Source organism: Schistocerca piceifrons, chromosome 3 (assembly GCF_021461385.2).
Source record: "Schistocerca piceifrons isolate TAMUIC-IGC-003096 chromosome 3, iqSchPice1.1, whole genome shotgun sequence".
Taxonomy (NCBI): domain Eukaryota; kingdom Metazoa; phylum Arthropoda; class Insecta; order Orthoptera; family Acrididae; genus Schistocerca; species Schistocerca piceifrons.
The window spans coordinates 680,491,046-680,512,980 of NC_060140.1; the positions used below are offsets into that span (position 1 = coordinate 680,491,046).

Below are 21,935 nucleotides of genomic sequence, written 5' to 3' on the forward strand. Positions count from 1 at the left end.
TGCCTCTGTAGGTGTGGTAACTAATCTAATTTTACCCTCACGATCCTTATGTGAGCAGCACATAGGGGGTTGTAGAACGTTCCTAGAGTCATCATTTAAAGCCAGTTCTTGAAACTATGTTAATAGACTTTCTTGTGATGGTTTACATCTTTCTTGTGATAGTTTACATCTATCTTCAAGAGTATTCCAGTTCAGTTCATTCAGTATCTCTGCGATACCCTCCCATGGATGAAACAAACCTGTGACCATTCATGCTGCCCTTCTCTGTATATGTTCAATACCCCCTGTTAGTCCTATTTGGTACAAGTCCCACACCCTTGAGCAATAGTCTACAACCAGTTACACGAGTGATTTGTAAGCTATCTCATTTGTAAACTGACTGGATTTCTTCAGTATTTTATCAATAAACCAAAGCCTACCACCTGCTTTACCCATGACTGAGCCTATGTGATCATTCCATTTCATAGCGCTACAAAGTGTTACACCCAGGTACTTGCATGAGTTGACAGATTCCAACAGTGACTCACTTACATTATAGTCATAGGATACTGTATTTTTTCGTTTTGAGAAGTACAAAGTTTTAAAACTTCTGAATATTTAGAGCAAGTTGCCAATCTCTGTACCATGTTGAAATGTTATCAAGATCTGATAGAATATTTATGCAGCTTCTTTCAAATAGTACTTCATTATAGATAACTGCATCATCTGCAAAAAGCCTGATTTTTCTATAATACTGTCTGCAGGGTCATTAACAAACACAAACAGCAAGGGTCCCAACTCACTTCCCTGGGGCACACCCACAAGTTACTTCTAATCTGATGAATACTCTCCACGGTGTGTCCTCCCCACAGAAAAGTCCTTCAACCAGTCACAAATTCCACTCAACACCCCACATGATCATACTTTTGACAATAAGCTTAGGGACGGTACTGAGGCAAACACTTTTCGGAAACCAAGAAATACTGCATCTACCTGACTGCCTTGATCCAAAGTTTTCAGTATGTCATGTGAGAAAAGTGCAAGTTGGGTTTCACATGATTGATGTTTTCGAAATCCATGTTGGTTGGCATTTTCTGCTGTTAATTGGCATGTAAGTGTCAGCAAAGCAAGTTAAAAGAAATCTGTAAAAAGAGACAATGGAGAAATTAAAGAAATATTTGTTGATATTAAAATAAAAACCAGAATTAACTGAAAGATTTAGAAGGTGAAAACTGCTGCAAAACTAAGTGCTGATTATGCTATTGGAAACTGTTTGGGACTTTAAAAAGAATAAGAAGAAAATACAGGATTTTGTCAGGAAATGCAATTCTAGTTCTGAACCATCTGCACAGAAAAGCATGAAGAGATCATCTACATTTGATGAATTATATGCTGCTCTTCTGCAATGGTTTGGCCAAAATTGAGCATAAGGTGTCATTGTTTCAGGCATGATGTGTACTGAAAAAGCTAAATGTTTTCATGAAGCTCTAGGGTTAGAGGGACAATTTAATATCTCATCTGGATGGCTAACCAGATGCAAACAGTATCATGGGATGCAAACAGTATCATGGGATTTGCAAACTTACTGTGCAAGGAGAACGTCTCAGTTCAAGTGCAGAAGAAGAGAATTTCTCACCACTAATGCTTGTGGGAACCACAACGTGAAACTACTAGTGATCGGAAATCAAAAATCTCTGATCATTCAAGGATATTGCAGCTAAAAAGGATATTGCCGCTAAGGGCCTCTCTGTGCATTATTACAAATGAAAAGGAGCATGAATGGATAGTGAATTGTTCAAAAACTGGTTCCATACACGTTTTGTACCACAAGTTTGGCTATTTCTAGAGGAGAAAGGATTGCCACAGGAGGCTGTTCTATTGGTTGATAACACTCCTTCACATCCCAATGTGGATTCTTGTATGTGATTATGGTCTCATCGCAACTAAGTTTTTACCTCCTAATATGACTGCCATTATACAGCAAATGGACAACAGTGCAGCTGCATCGGTAAAACAGCACTACTGGGCTGGTCTACTGAGAAAGCTAGCTGATGAGGATGATTTGGTGGCATTCTGAAACAAGTTTAAATTCTAGGTGCCATACAAGGGATTTCTGATGCCTGACAGCAAGTCAAGCCACATACATTAGTTCGATCATGAAGGAAAATTCTGATACATATAGAAGAAAGTGATTTTCAAGGTTTCAGTGATAGAAGAAATAACAACAGCACAAATAATGAATCTAGCAACAGGTTTAAATAGTTTTGAAGATGTCAATGAAGAAAATCAGAATGAACGGTTGAAGACCAATGCATATGAAACCAGCTTCCAGTAAATGAGAGACACCGAAATTGTGACCGCTGCTTCACAACAAAACAAAGAAGAGGGCAGTGAATATGATATGTGAATGAAAACAGTGACTTTGTCATCGCTGTGCTTCAATGCAATGTGTTGGTACTCTTCTAGATTATATGGGCCAGAGGGGGTTTCATGACGAGGACATTATTGTTGCAAGAAAAATTCAAAATTCTATGAGAAAAAATGCCAAATCTACTCAGAAGCAGACCAACACCAGACTATTTTAATAAATAAAGAGGCCTACAGTACCTACGCAAAGAAATGGGATAAACTTTTGAACAAAAATACATGTTTGAAAATATCTTGATTATTCATGTTTTTCAATTATTTGTTTATCTTTTCCCCCACATTAACCCGAGTAATCGATAGTATACTGTATTAGCCCTCTCAGATTTGGCAGACTTCTAAATGGACTAGCCAACACAATGTTTTTTAATTGTTTGGACACATTTCAGCTCAAAAGACCAAATTAAGTACTAGATGTGGTAATTGTTGCTATTTCAGATTCAATGTATTTCCCATGAGAAGATATTGCTAAATACATCACCTCAGGCAAAGCCCCATGTATCTGAACAAGCCAAACATGAAAAGGTATGCAATAATTACTCTATATTTTGGTCACTGTCACCTTGACAGCCTTCCATCTCTCGCTATCCTTGCCACTTGAACTGTTAAGCCAAGTTACCCACTCTGCATCATTCGGTGGTCAGGTTGCTACAAGGTTTCAGAACGTACAGTTATAGAAAGGAGATTGCACTGTGGTATTTCTCCCCTTAATTAACTGTGTGTCCATCTTATGACTTGAGACCATAATGAGGCATGTCAGAAGAGAGACAAGTTTCATCTGATAAATAACTGCTGGTAAAATACTGAGAATCAATTTTCCAAGATCACAGATGTTTGCCACTACCTCGAATTTTCACATGGCAAACATATAACTCATGCATAGAAAGACCACGCATAAAGGAAGTCTTTTCTATGTCCACACTTATTACTTTATCTCTGCAAGTGCATATCTTGAAACCAAGTGCCACACTTCTTCTAACACACCACTCTACACAGTGCCATCTTTCGAAAAATTAAGGAATGCAATGATTGCCTTTAGTCACAGTGTGGTTATTAGCTGTGTTCTCACTGAAGGTAATTATTATTCACACCCTTTTTATTTGTCCCTTAGCTACCTACATATCAACACAGGCAGGTGGTAAAATAGGAACAATTTCAATATCACAACCACTAACATTTGCAGAAAAAAAAAATACAAGCTACAATGTCACTGCTGAAACACACGCACATGCCGCCCCCCGCCCCCCCCCCCCCCCCCCCCCACACACACACACACACACACACACACACACACACACACACACACACAAAGAGAGGGTAACTTCCTGCAGGATGCAACAAGCAACAATCTGGAGATGGTTGTGGAGGGGAAGGGGAAGGGGAAGGAATAGTAGTGGACAGGTGGGCAGAAAGACAAATGCTGTCTGGTGGGGTACTTACAGACTAGAGTGCCAACTGCACAGCACCAGGGGATTGTGGGGCAGGGAGGTGGGGGAAAAGGTAACAAAAAAGGAGAGGAGTTAAGACAGACAGGTAGATGCATTGGCAGAGGGCTACAAATCAACAAGGTGGGAGATGAGAATGGGGAAGAGATGATACAACAGAGCGGGTGGAAACTGTTGGGTGGAGGACACGGGGACAGTATGTTACCATAGATTGAGGCTGGGATAATTACGGGAGTGGTGAATGTGTTGTAAGAATAACTCCCATCTACACAGTTCAGAGAAGCTGGTGGTGGATGGAAGGGTCTAGATGGCTCGGGTAGTGAAGCAGCCATTGAAATTGAATGTATTGTCTTCAGCTGCATGTTGTGTCACAGAGTAGTCTACTTTGCTTTTAGCCACAATTTGGCACTGCCTGTTCATCCTGGTGTATAGCTGATTGGAAGTCATACCAATACAAAAAGCTGTGCAATGATTGCAGCAGAGCTGGTAAATGACATGGCTGCTTTCACAGGTGGCCCAGCCCCTAATGGGGTAGGATACAGCTGTGACAGGAATGGAATAGGAAGTGCTGGGTGGGTGGATTGGGCAGGGTTCGCACCTGATCTGCTCTTCAGTACTGCTCTCTGTACACTTGTTATTAGTATATTTGATTCTAATAGTCCTGTGTTGAATATTGATATTCATGTCATGCTCTACACATTATTTAAGTAATGAAAAATGTAATGTTGATGTGATGATGGTCCATGACTGAAACCGGTTGATATTTGGGTTTAAAATAAAAGCGGCTGATGGTCAAACATGCATTTTATACATTACTTGACAGCTGTTGATAGTCACCTTCTAAAAATGTTTAAAACTGCGGGGAGTGCCTGCCTGTGAAGGCCTTGGTGAGACTCCTCAGCATACTGAGCAAGGGATGGGAGGTTTTTTTTTTTAATTGTGAAAGGAATGACAACTGTCAAAATGCAGGTACTGTTTGTGATTGCTGGGTTTAATGTGGACAGAGGTGCGGATGAAGCCATCAGAGAGGAGGAGGTCAACATCTAGGAAGGGGGCATGCTGGGTTGAGGAGTACCACATGAAGCGGATGGGACAGAAGATGTTGAGACTATGAAGAAACGAAGATAGGGTGTCTTGGCCCTGAGTCCAGATCATGAAGATGTCATCAATGGACCTGAACCAGACAAGGGGTTTGGTGTTTTGGGAGTCTAGGAGGGTCTCCTCTAGTTGGCCCATAACAGGGTTGGCATAGGACAGTGCCAATGGGTGCCCATGGCTGTGTTGCGGATTTGTTTATATACCTTCCCTTGAAATGAGAAGTAGTAGTGGGTTAAGATAAAGTTAGTAAGGTGAATGAGGAAATAAGAAGTGAGTTTGGAGTCTGAAGGATGTTGGGAAAGGTAGTGTTCAATAGCGGTAAGATGGCGTCAACAGTGTTGAGCAGGATCCAGGAGGTAAAGGGGTGGGTATTGTGGAGAGTTGGTGAAGGAAGTGGTTGGTGTCTTTGACATGGGAGGATAAATGACGGGCAACTGATTGGAGATGTTGGTAAATGAGGGCTGAAATTCTTTCAGTGGGGGCACAATAACCAGCCACTTGGGGCATCCATGATTCAATGGGTTTGTGGATTTCAGGGAGCACATAGAAGGTGGGTGTGCAGGGTGTCATAGGGGTGAGGAGGGAAATGGATTCAGGAGAGATGTTCTGGCTAAGGCACAAGGCTTTAAGCAAGTACTGGACTTCTGGGATGGGATCACTCTGCCAGAGTTTATAGGTGGAGTAGTCAGATAATTTGCAGAGACCTTCTGCCAGGTAACCACTGTGATTCATAACAACAGTGGTGGAAACTTTGTCTGCAGATAGTTTGATTACGGTAGGATTTGTTTTGAGGTTGTGTATGGATGTTCTTTCTTTTACTGAAAGGTTAGTGTTCTGAGGAATGGACCTGGGGAAAGATATTGAGGCTCAGCTGGAGGTAAGGAATTCGTGGAAGGGGAGCATCGGGTGGTTAGGTGGGAGGGCAGCAGGATCACGGTTCGATTGTGGTATGAACTGGAAGAGGCAGGTTTCAATATTGGAATTAGGGTGGTTCTGGTGGAGAGATTGGCAGCAAAGAAGTGCTTCCATTGCATGGATAGGTAGAAGAAGAGTGGGTTTGACATGTCCAGCACGGTTAAATGTCGGTATAGGGCTAAAGGTAAGGCCTTTGGATAGGATTGAAACTTCTGTGGAGCTAAGGGTTTTGGTGGAAAGATTAACAACAGTGTTACAGGAATGTTTTGGCTCTGGATTTGATGAAGGGTTCATAGGGAGTTTTGGGGAACGTGGCAAGTTGAAAAGGTCAGCTGGGCAGGGTTTAGCTGCTATGAGGGGTGGATGAGGAGGAACATGTGGGTACAATAGGTGTTATGTAGTGATGCCCTCAGGCAGCAGTAGGTTGTCAGAAGGTTGGATAACTTATGGAGGTGGTGTCTGGAATGCTCCTCCGGGTGTTGGAGAGCAAGGGATTCAGTATCACAGGTGTGATGTATGGAGCAGGGATTGCAGAGCAGTAGTATCTTGCGGAGGGAGCACTTGTGGTCCTGGGGTGCCTGTGCCATGGAGATGTGTTTTTGCAGTACTAGGTTTGTGAGAGCTCGGGATTGGCAGACTCTGAAAAGGTCTAGGTCACTGTTAAAGGAGGAGTGGGATCCACAGCAAGGAATCTTTACAGTTGGGCCATTTGGGTAGATTCCATGGTTTAGGCAGCATTTGAGAAACAGGAAGTGGGACTAGGTTTTAGCCAGCGAAAGGGGTACTTTTCTGAACTGGTGCAGAAAGATGGAACAAGGGCCCATTGTGGCAGCAATGGGTAAAAGAAATGGGGATGCAAAAAGTGGGCAAAATAGGTGGTGATGGTCGTGGTAGGAGCTGGATAAGCGAAAAGATGTGTAAAAATATATATACATAAAGATACGCAAAAACACTCATAGATATGCAAAACACACATAGAAACATAAAAATATGCACAAAAACTTAAAAGTATGTGAAACTGCAGGAAACCACATAAAAATAAGCAAAAATCTGTGAAACTGCATGAAACTACCTAAAATACATACAAATAGGTTAAAAACAAAGAGAAATGTGGGTCAAAAGGAACAATGAGGTATGGGAGCTTGTGTGCTCTGACAAGTGAAGAGAGAGGGAGGGGGGAAGGGTTAGGTCAAGAATCTAAAGTTCATAAGGCAAAGGTGGGTATGGAAAACAAAAAGTTAAAGTACGACAGGATGAGGAATGATGTGGGATCAACAGGAATAAATGTAATTGTAACTATCAGAGGAAATAATCTGGGCATTACATGCTGCATCAATAATCTGTGCAGCCACAAAGTCTGTGTTGAGCACTCATGATCATTCATACAGTGTGGTTCAGAAGTAGATGCGGTTTGGAAGGCAGTGAATAAACACAGGAAAAAAGAAAAAGACGGACACTAAGAAGAGTAATGCTGTAGAGAAGAGTAACAAAGGAGAAGTTCACAGGGCTGTAGGATGGAAGAAAGCCATACGGCAAAACTCAAACAACGGAAACTCCAGATAGTAACATCAACAATGTAGGAAAAGACAGACTGCTACCTACTGTAAAGAAGACGTGAAGTTGCGGACAGGCATAATAAAAAAGACCCTCACCTATAGCTTTCGGCCACAGCCTTCATAAGTAAGCACATGTACACACGAATGCCAACTCCAGCATCTCGGGCCGAAATGCAACATCACATGGGATGCAAGCAACCATCTGGGGTGGTGGGGGAAAGGGAGGGGAAGGGGAAGGAATATTTGTGTATGGATGGGGAGAGAGACGAATGCTGTCTTGTGGAGTGTGCAGGGAATAGATTGAAAACAGGCGCAGCATGAGGAGGTTGTTGGGCATGGAGGTGGGGAAAAGGGAAACAAAAAAGGAGAGGAGTGGGGAAAGATAGGAGGAAGTGCTGGCAGAGAGCTGCAAATATACAGGGTGGGAGATGAGAATGGGGAGGAGATGATAGGACAGAAGGGGTGGAAACTGTTGGGTAGAGGGTGGGGACAATACGTTACCATAGATTGAGGCTGGGAAAATTACGAGAGTGGAGCATTCGTTGTAAGGATAACTCCCATCTGCGCAATTCAGAAAAGCTGGTGGTGGAAGGAAGGATCTAGATGACTCAGGTAGTGAAGCAGCCATTGAAATCAAGTGTGTTATGTTCAGCTGCACACTGTGCACAGGTTGGTCTACTTGGCTCTTGAACACAGTCTGGCAGTGGCCATTCATCCTGGTAGACAGCTGCTTGGTAGTCACACCAATATAAAAAGTGTAAAAAGCTGTACAATTATTGCTGCAGAGTTGGTAAATGACATGGCTGCTGTCACAGATGGCCAGGTCCATGATGGCGTAGGATAAACCTGTGACAGGACTGGAACAGGAAGTGCTGGGAGGGTGGATTGGGCTGGTTTCGCACCTGGGTCTTCCACTGAGATATGCTCCTTGTGGTAAGGGTTGGGATTGGGAATGGCATAGAGATGGAGTAGGATGTTGTGGAGATTGGATGGGTGACAGAACACCACTCAGGGAGGAGTGGGAAGTCTCTCAGGTAGGATGTTCCTCATTTTAGGGCAGGGTAATAGGTATCAAAGCCCCGGCAAAGCATATGGTTCAGTTGTTCCCCTCCAGGGTGGTATTGGATCATGAAGGGAGCAAACCTTTGTCACTGGTTCTTGGGGGTAGTTGGAGGATTGGGGATGTGAGGAAGAATGGCACGGAAGATCTGTCTGCGGATTAGGTATGGGGGAAAGTGCCTGTCTGGAGGCCTTGGTGAGACCCTAAGAATACTGTGCAAGGGGGTTTCTGTCACTGCGGATATGCCATCCCCAGCTGAATAGGAATGGTGTGAAAAGGAAAATTCAGATATTGTTGGTGGTTGGTGGATTTACTGTGGACAGAAGGGTGGTGCGCACGCACGCACGCACGCACGCACGCACACACACACACACACACACACACACACACACACACTGTTGAGGAGAACCACGTGAAGCAGATGGGAGAGAAGGTGTTGAGATTGTGAAGGAACGAAGATAGGATGTCTTGACCCTGAGTTCAGATCATGAAGATATCATCAATGAACTGCGTCCACCTCTCTCCCCATTCATATACTGCTATTCCTTCCCCTTCGTCCCCACCCCACCCCCCCCCTCCCCCAGAATATTGCTTGCATCCCACATGATGCTGCATTCTGGCCTGAGATGCTGGACTTGGTGGTCGTGTGTGTGTGTGTGTGTGTGTGTGTGTGTGTGTGTGTGTGGTTTTTTTTTTTTACTGATGAATGCTGGAAGCTGTGGCCGAAACCTATATGTGAGTGTCTTTTAATTGTGCCTGTCTGCAACTTCACGCGTCTTCTTCACACTAAGTAGCAATCTGTCTTTTCCTGAACTGTCAACTTTAATTATATGTACTTTCAAATATTCATCAGTTTTGTATGAAAATATCAACCGATCTAGATGTTTCACATAAAATATGAAATTCATGTTCCAGATTCTTCTTTAGCAACAGCGAATTGACAGACTGAAGGTCAGTCATCCTTTTCTACTCCACTCCACTCTGAGACATTCCTCGTGTGTGGAGTGGGGTGCATTTGAATGATCTCTGCACACAATTAAAAAAACACTTGATGGCTTGGTCTTTCATTCTGTTGCATAATAAACTAGCAAAAACTCATGAATACACGTGTCTAAGTTTCTGTATCAATTCTGCATAGCAAAAACCTTCTGAGGCTCCCACAATACCACAACCATAAGTAAAGTGGTAAAGATTGTAATTGTATATATCAATGCTTCACACAGGCAATGAAATACTTGACAAGGAATGTATACAAGTGTAGCTACATGAGCAAAACATATTTTTGAGAGAGCGCACCTTTCTAATCTGTCAACTTTTTTTCATATATAACAATGAATAAGTTGAGACTTTCCAAACTTTTGAAAGGTCAAGAAAAAAGGAAGAATATAGTTTCACATTTTACTGACAATGAAGTCATTAATGATAAAGCACAGGCTCAGATCAAAGAATGATGAGGAAGGAAATTGGCCATGTCTTTCTCTCAAAGGAATCACCTTGGCATTCATCTTAAAACATTTTTGGAAAAACCTGGAAAAACTTACAGGTAATCTGGATGACAGGATGGAAATTTGAGTCATTTTCCTCCCAAGTGTGAATCCAGTTCTCTAGGTAATAAGGTACAGATAGCCAAACTAAGAGTCAGAAATGTTTGTCAGCCAACATTATGCACTGTAAATGAGTTTATTATTACTACCCTGAGACTATCAGAGACACATGGAATCAAACCAACAACCAATGACTCTAATAAGAACTATTTAAAACATAAAGTGGGGGATCTCCACTAGCTTTGATGTCACTACTAGAGTAAATAACTTCTTTTCCTATTTTTGCTATTTATTTTTGGGTAACAATTACCTAGTAAATATCAAAATAACTCACAGGTGGTTTTTTTCTCAGACGTTAATTTACTTTTGTTGATTCTAGTGGTGTAGTTATTTCTGGCGAAGAAATTTTAATTACAGAAAAACTTTATAGTTAAAATTTTGTACAACATCTATATCTACATACATACTCCACAAACTACATTATGGTGCATGGTGGAGGTGCCTTGTACCACTACTAATCATTCTCTTTTTTGTTCCAGTAGCAAATGGAGTGAGGAAAAAATGACTGACTATAAGCCTCTGTAAGAGCCCTAATTGCTCTTATCTTCTTTTTGTGGTCCTTATGCTATATATACATTGGTGGCAGTAGAATTATTCTGTAATCAGTTCCATACGCTGCTCTAAATTTTTTCAACAATGTCTTGCAAAAGAAGATAGTCTTCAATCCCAATTTGAGTTAACGCACTGTTTCTGTAATATTCACATGATGAGTGAACCTGACGGTAACAAATCTAGTATATCTCTCAACTGTTTCACGGTCTTCCCTTAATCCAACATGATAGGGATCACAAACTCTCAAGCAGTACTCAAGCATGGGTTGCAGAAGTGTTCTACATGATTTTTCCTTTACAGATGAGCTAAATTTTACTAGATTTCTCCCAATAACCCAAAGTCGATCACTTGTCATCGTTTCAGCTGACCTTACGTATTCATCCCATTTCATATCACTTTGCAACATACCTACACACTGTGTCAAACAGCACACCCCCTCAACACTATATTTGAACACTATTACAAGATTTTTTTCTCAAATTCATTTGTGTTCGCTTACATTTTTTCTACATTTAGAGCATGCTGTCATTCACCATGTCAAAGAGAAATTTTGTCAAAGTCATCTTGTATCCTGCTACAGTCACTCAATAACAACACTTCCCGGTACACTACAATGTCTTCAGGAAACAGTCATACGTTGCTATCTGCCCTATCCATCAAATTGTTTATTTATATAGAGAGCATGAGCAGTCCTGTCATACTTCCCTGGGGCACTCCTGATGATACCCTTGTATTTTATGAAAACTGGTCTATTCTTTTAAAATCCTTTGACCCACTCATATATCTAACAATCTGTTCCATATGCTTGGACCTTCGTTAACAGTCTGCAGCAGGGAATCATATCAAACACTTTCACCTGCTGCTCTTCATCCATGGTTCCCAGGATATCATGTGAGAAAAGGGCACACCAATTTTCACCCAAGCGATGATTTCTAAATTTGTGCTGATTTATACACACGACCTATTCTGTAGCAAGGGATTTATTTAATTTGAACTTAAAATATTCTCAACAATTCTGCAGCCAACTGATGATAAAGATACCATATGCTATAAAAATTTTGTCACCACTAATAAACTTTTGCTGCAACATTGACCTATACTGACAAAGTACCGAGTTAACTTATTACAAAAATGTGTTTGATTTTGCCTTGTATCATCAATAACATGGAAGTTATCTTAAAGGTTGTATTAAAAATCAAAGTTTAAATCATTAACAAATACCGCTTAAATGCAACTCCAAGAAGTAGGACTTCTTCAATTAACATTTAAAAAGAAACATGAATTACTGAGAGATACATGGAATGTGTATTAATTATTTTAGTAGGGTCATTCCATGTCAATTCAACCAATTTGAGAAAATGTTCCAGCTGATAGTCTCAGATTTGGCTGAAATTTAGCACACCAATGTTACCAAGTGTGGAACACTCATGTACAAAATTTTAAGTTCCTCTGCCAATTAGTTCCAGAATTATGGCTTGTGAAAGAAGGTGGCATGACCCGGAAATTGCAACCCGCTTCTGGCAATCTATCTTCAGACCCAACTTCAGGTCTTAATAACTTTGGAACTATGCCGCACAGTCCAGTGAAATTTTTACAACCCAGTAACATCCACTTAGAGAACACGCTCTATGAAACAAAATACCAACAACATATTTCTGAGGGAAAATAAAAAATTCCAAAATGTGATTAAAAAAATGTAATACGTTAAAAGGTACATATTGTAGGTGCCCTCTATGCCAAATATAATTCACTCAAAAGCGGTGATTTTTTTTTGTGGTAAGCTTAATGTGGCCTGAACACACAGAACTCATCTTGCCCATATCAGTCACACAAACAGAGTTACATGCACACGAAAATAAAAAATTTGAAAAATTACCTGAAAAACATGGATTTTCTAAGTGTGGTAGCACGAAAGGGACAAGTTATATCAAAGCCAATTTCAAACACTGGATAAGTAAACCATAATATAATATGTGGCAAAATTTCAACTTATTATTGCAAGGCATTTTGGTACAATAAAAGTTGACAGAGATGTATTTGGTTACATTTCTTTTAACACGATTTAGCAAGTAATAGTGATGATGCAGGCAGCTTGTTTCAGCTAAAGCTGCAGCAACTGTTGGGAACTATTAGGCAACAGAAAGTTAAACAATGGTAGTTGTCAGGGACAGAATGAGTCATTGTTAGGCAGGAACAACAAAGGAAACAAGCAACAATTACAGGTTACTCATGTTTTTAAGATTCTAGTTCAGACTGGTCAGTACTGTTGTGGAAAGTCAGTATGGAGGCAGAAGAGTGTACTAGTGGTGCTTTTGTTCAAACAAGTTGCAATACTGGTAGAGCACAAGCATCTGAATGTCATAAAACAACATATGGAACAAAATGTGGCATTCACTTTGTACTGTATGATCTGGATGAATCGGACCAAGATTTGTTGCTATGGAGATCCGGGATACATCCTGTGGGCACAAGAAGTACAGTTCCAGGAAACTTTAGTTTTTGTTATCATCATATAAAAGTGTTTCTGAATAAGTATTCTTTCCTACAAAGAAGTTGTTTTGATTCATTTCGGATTCATAAGAAGACAGTGATGTGTAGCCTCAGAGAAATTGATATAAAATCAGTATTGAAAGTGAATCAGTGCATGGGACTTAACATCAAACCAGGACAAAAGTTATGTTCCAAGCGTGTTACGCTGCTAAAAAAATGAAGAATATTCTGACAATTTACATGACAGTGGCGAAGACTATCAGCCACCTACAACCACATGAGCAATTAAATACTTCATTGACTGCTCTTGGTTTGTCTCCCATGAAGACACACAAAGTTGGGAAAAGAGACAGGCCCAGCTATGGTAGAAGAAAACTACAAGAAGCTCAAATGGAATTAAAACACAAAATAGCTGACACACTAATGGTGGAAGAGGAAGAACTATCTGCTCCAAAGGAACAGAAATCATGCCAGAAATGCTCTGATTTGGACAAAATTATGCATGATTTGAAAGAAAAATGTGCCACATCCACACGCCAGAAAAAAGTAGCTATTCTTACCCTTGCACCTTCCAGCTGGTCTATTGACTACACAGCAAAGGAATTCAATGTTTCTATATATATGGTAAAGCAAGCTAGGAAAATAAAAGCAACCCAAGGAGTGCTTCCACAACTTCAGCAGGCTCAAGGTAAGCAATTGAGTTCAGAAATAAAAGTGCTAGTGTCGGAGTTATATGAAAATAATGACTACAGCCAAATAATGCCTGGAAAAAAAGACTATGTAATGGTGAAAATGGGAAATGTATGTGTACAGATGCAAAAAAGACTGTTGCTATGCAACGTATCAGAAATATATGTAGAATTCAAGGAAAAGTATCTCAATACTAAAGTAGGTTTACTACCTTTTTTCAATCTTCGGCCAAAATGGGTTGTGCCTGTAAGTGCAAGGGGCACACACAATGTTTGTGTATGTGAAACCCATCAAAATGCTAAGCTGATATTTGCTGCTATAAAGGATTCTGGTCTGGATTACAAAGGTGCAATGAAGCTGCTAGTGTGTGACATCAGTTCCTACCAGTGCATGATACACAGATGTGAAAAGTGTCCTGGTAAGGCAAATCTTGCAGAACACATGAATAACAAATTGTATAGTGAACTCCTTATGGATGACGATGAACTTGTTTCTTATAAACCATGGACACACATGGATTGCACAAGTCTTGAAACAAAGCAAAGTACAGTGGAAGATTTTGTTGAAATGTGTTGTTAAAAAAACGGACAAAACTGACCACACACAGCTTCACAGCAACAGCACAATTGGCTTATCTCCAGTTTTGTAAGGATAATCTGAAACAAGATGAAATGATAGTAATACTAGACTTTTCTGAAAATTATGCATTTATCGTTCAAGATGCCATCCAAGGATATCATTGGGATAACAGTCAAGCAACTCTCCAGCCATTTGCGCTTTACTATAAGGTGAATCAGGTGATGTGTCTGTCATGAACCTGTGCATTTTTAATGACTGTTTAATTCATGATGCCATTGCAGTTCATGCCCTCATTCACACTGTTATGGCATATGTGAAAAACAGGCTGCCTCACATACATTTTGCGAAATATTTCAGTGATGGGGCAGCTAGTCAGTACAAAAACTGTAAAAATCTCAAAAATTTATGTATGGATTACCATGATTTTCAGATTCAAGCAGAATGGAATTTTTTCGCAACAAGTCATGGTAAAAATGTATGTGATGGTACTGGTGCTACCATTAAGCGCATGGCATCACAAGCTAGTCTGCAGCACCCTATAGAAGGTAACATTCTAACACCTCTTCAATTATTTACCTGGGTACAGAAAAATACCTCTGGCATACAATCATTCTATGTTTCGAAAGATGAGGTGAAATCAGTTGAAGAGTTGCTAAAAAGCAGAATAGAACATGTTAAAACTGTTGCAGGCACAAGGAGCCATCATGATGACTTCTCTCACTCTCTAACAATGTGCAGATGAGCAGACTGTCTGGTTATAACTATAGGTTCATGCACAACATGTGTCTTCACAGTGTGTCTGACTCAGTATTCAGCAGCAACATACAACCAGGTTGCTATGTTATTGCTGTTTACGATGACAAATGGTACTTAGGATGTGTTGCAGAGTGCTGTGAAGCAGAAGGTGATGTATTTGTGAACTTCATGGCACCAGCAGGACCAGCAAGATCATTTCATTGGCCACATTTGACAGACAGGTGTTGGATTCCTTTTGAACATATTTTTATGACAGTTCCAGTTCCTACCACAGTGTCAGGAAGACAGTACAATTTGCCACTCAATGAACAGAGTACAGCAGCTAAAGTGTGGGAGAAATTCTGTTCGAAGCACAATTGACTGGTTTTTAGCAGTTGAGGTGCAGTAAACATTAATAGGTTGTGTTAATCTGTCCATATGCTGTTGCTTAGTGATTAAACAGTCATGGGAGAGGATAAGAAAAGGCAGAACAGTTTACGATATGTTTTTTACAAAATTGTGTTGTGGAACAATGGCCACATCACCAAATACATCTGTCAACTTCCATTGTACATAAATGTCTTGGAATAACAGGCTGAAATTTTGAGATATATATCATTATCGTCTACTTATGTAGTGTGTGAAATTTGGCTTGGATACCACTTGTCCCTTTTGTGCTACCATACTTCAAAAAACCATGTTTTTCAGGCAATTTTTCAAATTTTTGTATTTTCGTGTGCATGTAACTCAGTTTTTGTGCCTGACATGGGCATGATGAGTTCTGTGTGTGTTTAGGCCACATTAAGCTTACCACAAAAAAATTATACCCTTTTTGAGTGAATTATATTTGGCATAGAGGGCACCTACAATATTTACCTTTTAATGTATTACATTTTTTTAATCACATTTTGGAATTTTTTATTTTCCCTCAGAAATACGTTGTTGGTGTTTTGATTCATGGAGTGTGTTCTCTAAATGGATGTTACTGGATTGTGAAAATTTCACTGGACTGTGTGGAATAGTTCCAAAGTTATTAAGACCTGAAGTTGGATCTGAAGATAGATTGCCAGAGGCGGGTTGCAATTTACGGGTCATGCCACCTTCTTTTACAAGTCATAATTCTGAAACTAATTGGCAGGCAGGGGAAACTAATATTTTGTACACGAGTGTTCCACACATGGTAGAATTAGTGTACTGAATTTCAGTCAAATCTTAGACTATGAGCTGGAGTCCCTGGTTGAACTGACATGGAATGACCCAGTAATGAAAATTTCACTAGGGTAAACTGTATGAAGTAAGGCAATTTGTATGATTTTTAAATTATTGGTAAAAATATGCTTCTATTTAGACTACATTCAGAACCACAAAACAAAAGAGAGTGGAAGAAGCTCTCAAAAATTATTCTTAGTAGCAGCAGGTAATGCCCTGTATGTAATTAATGCATAGTTTTTTGGAATATTAACAGAACTTGCCATCTAGTGAACTGTAAATTGTTAAGGCTTGGTAAAAGCCTCTGTGATGTCTCCAGTCAGAAATCTTCGAAAGAATCATGTGGCAGTAAATTAATATTTTTACATCTGTTTCAGTGTGTTCAGTTTTGGACAGCCGTTCATTGACCTGCTCATTGATTATGAATGTTAAAAAGATGAAATTCCAGAAGTAACTGAACATCAAACACTGAGACATTATTTTTTGTAGTCTTACATGTTGTGGTAGCAAGTACAACAAAGAAGTTGAATGAAGTTTCAAGTCAGCTTGGACAATGAAAGATTAATCAATATTTTTCATTACTGTAACAACAATGATATTCATTGGAGAAGAGTAGGATTGCTTTCAACGACAGATTGAAAACAGATTAATAGTTTAGGCAGATAACAAAAACAATAAAATGTTTATGCTAATGTTAGGAGTACCAACCTAGTATCTGCTTGGAGTACTTTACGAAAGCAACAGAAACATAAATCAGACTAATTCATCAAGTACTTCGACGCTGTTCCTTCTGTATTAGGATACCTTGTGGGACCTGAACAGTTTTTATTCACAGAAAACATTTCTGGATGACTAGCCAGGTTGGTGATTCCATTTCCAGTTGGTCAGCACTATAATGTGCTGCATTTAATACTGAAAACTGTTTAAACTGCAGCACCTCACCAATTTCCCTCAAAGTTATTTACTGTACACAGATGAGATCAAGAAAAGAACCAGAATGTATTATGTTGATAGACAAGGGTAAAAATTCATTTTAAGGGCAAAATTAAAAACATTTACCTACAGACACATAACTGAATATTGATCCACTCTGCTGATCATGAAGCTTTTCTGCTAATGGGTACATCACGAATGTCATCACAAAAAAATTCAAGAATAAATCTGCAGTAAGCCATTATATATTCAGTAGACCGTGCCCTGGAAGAAAGAGGTAAAACTAAAAAGCATGCTTATACTTTGTGTCTCTCCACTTGACAAGCGACACCACCTAGCAAAATTTGACACTTTTCCAATTACCAAAATAAAATCCGTAAACAGATGTGACTTGTTACCACCAATGTCAAATTAACCAAAATTACATTAAAGTCTCTTGTTTTCATGGCAGCCATTAAACACATATTAATAAATGAAATTACATTAAAGTCTCTTGTTTTCATGGCAGCCATTAAACACATATTAATAAATGAAGTATGTGTGTTTCAAATATTAATGTGAGGGCTTTGGTTCAAAAGGGCAATATAAGGCTAAATAACACAGTGGAACCAAGAAATGCATCCATTCTAAATCACCGATAAACACATGAAAGCAGGGCTTCAGCATGCTTTTCCAGCATTAGGTGGCCTTCTGACTGGAAGGTGCAGCCCCCACTGGGATCAACTTCCTCAAGTTCTAAGAGCTTTGTCGCAGCAGAGAGCAGCTCCCCTGGCCCCCTATAGCCAGGTGCAGTGGTCGGTCACCGGTTCACAGGCTGTGTGTTCAGGGCACCACTTTGGCAAAGTAGGAAGATTTTTCACGGAAACTGCACAGGCGTCTGACAGATGCTCTGTACAAAATAGCTGCAGCAGTGTGGAATAAAGGAACAGCTGAAACTGTAGATGACCTGTGCATTTCTTTACACCATGTCCTAGTCAAACAAACTGCCCACTGTAGTGCTTGCTGGACACAAGCTGGACACTAACCATAAAAGGAGAGACTATGAGCGGACAATCCAGTAGACAACATTACCAGTCTGCATGTGTGTGAAACTTTCAGAATGTTTAGCCCGTTGTTTGGAAAGGTGCCTGCACCGCTTTCTGATACCAGAGCATAGACGTTGTTGAACTGTCTCCTATCACACAGAGTGGGAGACAATATAATTAATGGTGCCTAAAAAAGTAGACAGAGTGGAAGTTAATGCACCTTTTCCCAAGAAAGAGAAGTATGGATTTGCTTGCATTGGTCTGAGCCACAACCTTTTTCGAGAGTGAGAGTCTGTACTGAATTGTTAAAATTTTGTTTCACTTGCAAAATCTACAGATGGCAGTGGATCAATAAACTTTTCAGAGGAGAGACGCCATGCTTTACACAAAACGTCCCACTGGACATATGTATTACAAACTGGCACACTGGCACAGACAGTTTTTAGTGACTTCTCCACTTCTCCGTGTAGAACTCTGAGGAGCGGGTTTTCTTGGGGACTCTTCTTTGAGACTTCGTCGGTGAACTTTACTGTGATCCTTCTGCTGTCTCTCCTGTGGGCATTTCTAAAGATGCACTTCATCTTCAGTTACGATTTCAACTTCGGCTTCTGCAGTTAGGAATTACATTGTTTTTGATGGCTCACTCATGACACAGATATTCGGGGTGCCTCCATGTGTTTTCTTCACCCCACAATGCTTGATGCAATCATCATGCCCAATTTAGAATCATGTGTTTAATTTATTTTGGTGCAATGCAAATTTAGTACCAGATGCTTTTTCTCCCTTTCCTGTAGACTTTGCCACTAAGTGTTGTTTTTATGTTAATTGAATGCACTGACAGATTCTTCTGATGCCCAATTTTCTCTTACATCTGTTTGATTTGGGAAGTCATTATTTCATTTATAAATCATGTTTTAGTTTTCCTTTTGAATTCTGGAACAATAAATGTTGTTCAAAGTGACCTATTTTTGAATTCAGTGCTTAGATTATGCCCATAGCTCCATTTACTATTACTGATTTTGGCAAGGACCTTACCCACAACTAATTCAACAGGGCCATTATTTTCCCAATCATTTCCATTGCGCACAGTTTGTCACATCAAGTCTGAGTTGGGGGGGGGGGGGGGGGGGGGGCATCTAATTTCAGGTTGTTCGCTTGATACAGATCACAGGCGCAGTCTCTATTTAGCCATGCCCTACTGATGCCTTGAATTCCCACACTTGGCTCTGATCCGAGTCTTGCAAAACTACTTACTGATGAACAACTAAATGTTTATAGTTATTGTAAAAGTATATGTCCACAATTTTACACATAGTTTCTAAGTATTTTACTATCATGTGTTTCCTGTTCGTAAATGAAACCAGGAATTTAGAGGAAGGAATGTTTGTATTATTATATCATGTCATTTGACAAACTGTTTACACAATATGGAAAGCATGCTACAATCATTCATAATCTTCTGAAATCATTCTGTCAGACAAACCAGGAGGACGAGTCTAAGATGATGCACATTTCTACCAAATTTCACTGACGGACAAGTAAATATCATTCACTAGGCCTACAAGCCTCTATTGTGACTCTTCATTCCATAAAATCTTCTTCTATTGCTCCACTGACCAATGATAGCACTGTTTGCAGCGTACTAAACAGTGAACCCTTATTCATTGTCATGACCAATGGCTTCTGGGTAGCAGCACACTCACGAAATTCCTATTTTTGTGACTCATCTGCACCACTAGTCCTCTGAAATAGTCAACAGAGATAAACAAAGATTGGTTTCTGTGGTACGCTTTACTATGTGGCAGCCTTTGTCAGTTATTTTCTTAGGCCTACTAGGGTGATCTGGGATGATCTGTTCATGTTGGAGAAATGTTGGGACACCCAAAGCAATTCCTGCTCTATTACTTATCTTAGAAAAGAGGCTGGAAAAAGGAAAACCTAAGTTCATTGCATTGCATTGCTTACAGAAAGTATTTTACAACATTGACCCAAATACAAATTGGAGGGTTTGGAAGTCTTTTCTGGAAGTGTATGTCAGCAGTGTAGCCTTACACGTAAGTTGAACAGGGATGATAAACAGTAAAAATAAGAAGAGAATATGCACTTTCTCTGCCTAACATGAACCTATCAATATATCAAAATCTTGTACGTGTATGAATGTCAAGAAACTGCATAACTGGTGGTACGTACTTTTATTCCCCTTTACATTGTTCTCATTATGTTGCATTATTTTTGTAGAAGCTTGAAAATGGCATACTGCCAAAATTATAATTGTAAAATAAACCACTAACAGCTGAAAGCAAGACGACTTCATTTGCTAAAGATCATTTGCCTCTATTGTTTCATTACAGCAATACATATAAATCTCACTGACTTATAAACCTGTACTGACCTCTTTTATCTCGTTGCTGATATTCAGTGCTGTCAGAACAGAATCCTTCAAAGCTAGAGGCACAGCTTCAGTGAAACAACGCATTGCAGCACGGATGTGCTGACATGTTGTTAATGTCATCGTGTCAGACTTTTCCTGAATGAAAAAAAGGCAATCACAATCCATAATTTACATAAAAGGAATAACAGTGAACTGCCTGGTATAATTAGATGCTCTATACAAATTTGACTAAGAACTATCCACAGAAGATTTAAAACAACAACTTACTGAATCAATGTGTGCAATAACAGTTCCATTAACTAAGATCTTTGATAAAATTTATTACTGCATTTTGTACTTTGTACTCTGTGCTTTTGATCTATTGTATTTAATAACAGCTCATTTCCCTATGCACTTTGCAAAGAAGTTACTTTCTTTTTTCAGTGTGTTGTAATTGTTATCCTATACAATATAAAATACCCCCTTTCATTCACTGACCATAGTCTACTGCCTTACTGCTACATTTATTTTTTTATTTTTATATATGTGTGTATGTGTGTGTGTGTGTGTGGGGGGGGGGGGGGGGCCTCGCGAGACCAAAGTTAAGCAGGGTACGTGCAAGATTTTCCTTGTACACAAATGGCATATTCAGGACCCAGAAGCTTACAATGCTACCAGAGCAAATTCAACCCACACTATTTGTTGCTTACTTTCACAGTGTATAACAAGAAGGAAGCATTTTGTTTTGTTGACAATATGAAGTTCATATCTTTCAAAAATTCAGAGACAGTTTAATTTGATGAAAACCAAGTAAACTGTGTGGGGAATAAATGTTACCAAATGTACAAGTGAAAATCTGATATAAAAGACTACATGAAGGACAAGATGCTGCACGTGTGTTGTCAATGACCAGGCACTGCATATCATCCAAGAGCATAATGTGGTATGATATCCTTCAAGCTTTCTTCATGGATTTGAGTATGCTCCCTAGTTGTCATTCTATCTTTGCACTATATCTCAACAACTTCTCCAACTGTCTTCATAAGGTGTTGACTGCAAGAGTTTGTTGCTTGCTGTTTGGACTCCAACCAAACTCCAAACAGTACACACTGCATGCCATCCTCACAATTGTTTCCTGACACTGCTAAACAATAAAACAGTCATCAGAAATTCAAAACCAAAAGACAGGCTACAACAACACGTAAAATATGTTCATAGAATTCTCCCAAACGTCCCAGCAATGGTGCTAGGATATGGAAGGTATGTGATT

At 39.7% G+C, this 21,935-nt stretch overlaps 1 protein-coding gene across 3 annotated transcripts in view; it reads right to left on the reverse strand.

Moving 5' to 3' along the window:
- Window positions 1–21,935, reverse strand: part of LOC124787986 (uncharacterized protein C2orf42) — a 235,488-nt gene that overhangs the window by 153,570 nt on the left and 59,983 nt on the right. For all 3 annotated transcript variants that reach the window (XM_047255017.1, XM_047255015.1, XM_047255016.1), the window contains one exon: window positions 20,687–20,821. In XM_047255017.1, coding sequence (XP_047110973.1) covers window positions 20,687–20,821 — 135 coding nt within the window. The remainder of the gene's footprint in view (window positions 1–20,686; window positions 20,822–21,935) is intronic.